Here is a 1,795-nt window from a genome sequence, read left to right as displayed (position 1 = left end):
TTACGCATCAAAGTAAATTATAGTGTTGACTCCTATAGATAAGCAATTACTGGGTAAACAGCTTCTAAGTTCAATACAACTTAATTCAAGTTCAAGTCACTAAATAGCTCAATTAAGCATCTAATATTATTGAAAAAGTGTTGGGGGTTCTCAAACTTATTCTTGAAGGTTCCATATTAGCAGGTGGGACAATAATGTGAATTTGAAATCATTATAAAGATGGATCATTCTATTTTTTATGCATTTCTTAAATATTTGAGAAGTAAAGAAGTGATACTAGCCCTCCATACGATCAATATTGGATTTGACTGGTCAAGAATTGCGGTTTTGAATGGTCGAAATTTACGGCTATGTGAAAAATAGAGGGATAGTTTCGTAACTTTTACAAATAGGCGACAAACGGGTTCATATGTGAACCCGTATGATTCACATATGAACTGAACTATATGTTCATATGTGAACCCGTGCAATTCACATATAAACTATTTTAACTTATTCACATGTGAATTCGTGTGGTTTACATATGAAATCCTTTGAATTCCGTGAACCAAACAACTCCCAAGTGTACGTTGTTCAAAATCTTTGTGATAAGAGGTTATGAGTCTTACTTGAAGTTGTGGTCTAGAGCCTATGGACCTTACGTCCAGAGCTTCTGAACTATAAGTTGTTTAATAAGGCCAGTGAATAGAGCCTCTGACTGTGGATCTCTTGGCTTTATGCTTCTGATTTATTGTTTCGGAAATTAGTTGTAACCATTGCTAAGTCTTATATGTTAACGGTTGTAACTGTTATGCATTAACATATTAACCTCCAAACTGCTTATAACCGTTGATTTCTCTTATTTTATAGAGATTGAAATTTTATAAGAAATGCTTGGTTTTTGAAAATATTAAGCCATAGAAAAGCAAAAAAGATATAACATATTATATATTTAGCCATATATGAAAGATGCAAAATGCGTTTATAACAACAACATTTCAAATATTGTGCTCGTTTCGTATAAGTTCATAACCAGAGCCTAATTACTTGGAGCATCCGCCAATAATCCCACCACATATGGTGCACTGGTTGGTCCGTCAAGAGTTACTGATGGGTAATTAGAACAAATGATCTGGAGGATTGGAGGAAAGAACGGGTTGAAAGGGAATATTTTAGGCCAACACCCAGAATTCATGCTTGTTGCAGCTTTGCAACAAGTCGGCCCGATACTAACATCAACTCTGCCGGTTCGTGCAGCCCTGGAAAGATCACCGTAGCAAAACCCAAGATCAAATAACGCCGACCAACATTGCATAATCGATGCCTTTTGCGATATGGAGGATGGTCCTTGGGATAGCCCTTGTGAGGTAAAAGAGGCCAAGCATAATATGACAAATAGAACTCTAGAGCTCCAAGCCATGCCGGTGTTCATGGCTTCAAATGTGCGGTGGTTGATTTATAGACTATCTGAATCGATATTTTGTTGTCAATAAATTCTTGTTAGTGTTGACTTTGTATTTAGTCAAATGTATTAAATATGAAAAATATAGAAATAAAATTAATTGAATTGTTTATTTGGAGAAAAGCAAACACAATTAATTGAATTCAATTAAAAGCAGGATTCTTTTCCAATTTGATACGATTTTAATTGATTGTTTTATTTTCAACTTATTAAATATGGAAATATATAGAAATAAAATTAATTGAATTGTTTAGTTGGAAAAAGCAAACAATTAATTAAAAACGATTATGTAATTCTTGAAGAACAAATAATGTTTCCATTTTGATAAGTTACCATTTTTTTAATTTATTAGTT

General features: G+C 33.3%; 1 protein-coding gene across 1 annotated transcript; it reads right to left on the bottom strand.

Annotated features, from left to right (window-relative positions):
* Window positions 1-1,018: 1,018 nt before the first annotated feature.
* Window positions 1,019-1,411, bottom strand: LOC112516845 (egg cell-secreted protein 1.4-like). Its single transcript, XM_025124079.1, has one exon. The coding sequence runs from the start codon at window positions 1,409-1,411 to the stop codon at window positions 1,019-1,021; it is 393 nt and encodes a 130-aa protein (XP_024979847.1).
* Between the last annotated feature and the right edge of the window lie 384 nt (window positions 1,412-1,795).

Source organism: Cynara cardunculus, assembly GCF_001531365.2.
Source record: "Cynara cardunculus var. scolymus isolate 2C chromosome LG 8, CcrdV1, whole genome shotgun sequence".
Lineage (NCBI taxonomy): Eukaryota > Viridiplantae > Streptophyta > Magnoliopsida > Asterales > Asteraceae > Cynara > Cynara cardunculus.
The sequence above is the reverse complement of the archived record's forward strand: the minus strand, read 5'-3'. Positions and strand labels throughout refer to the sequence as shown.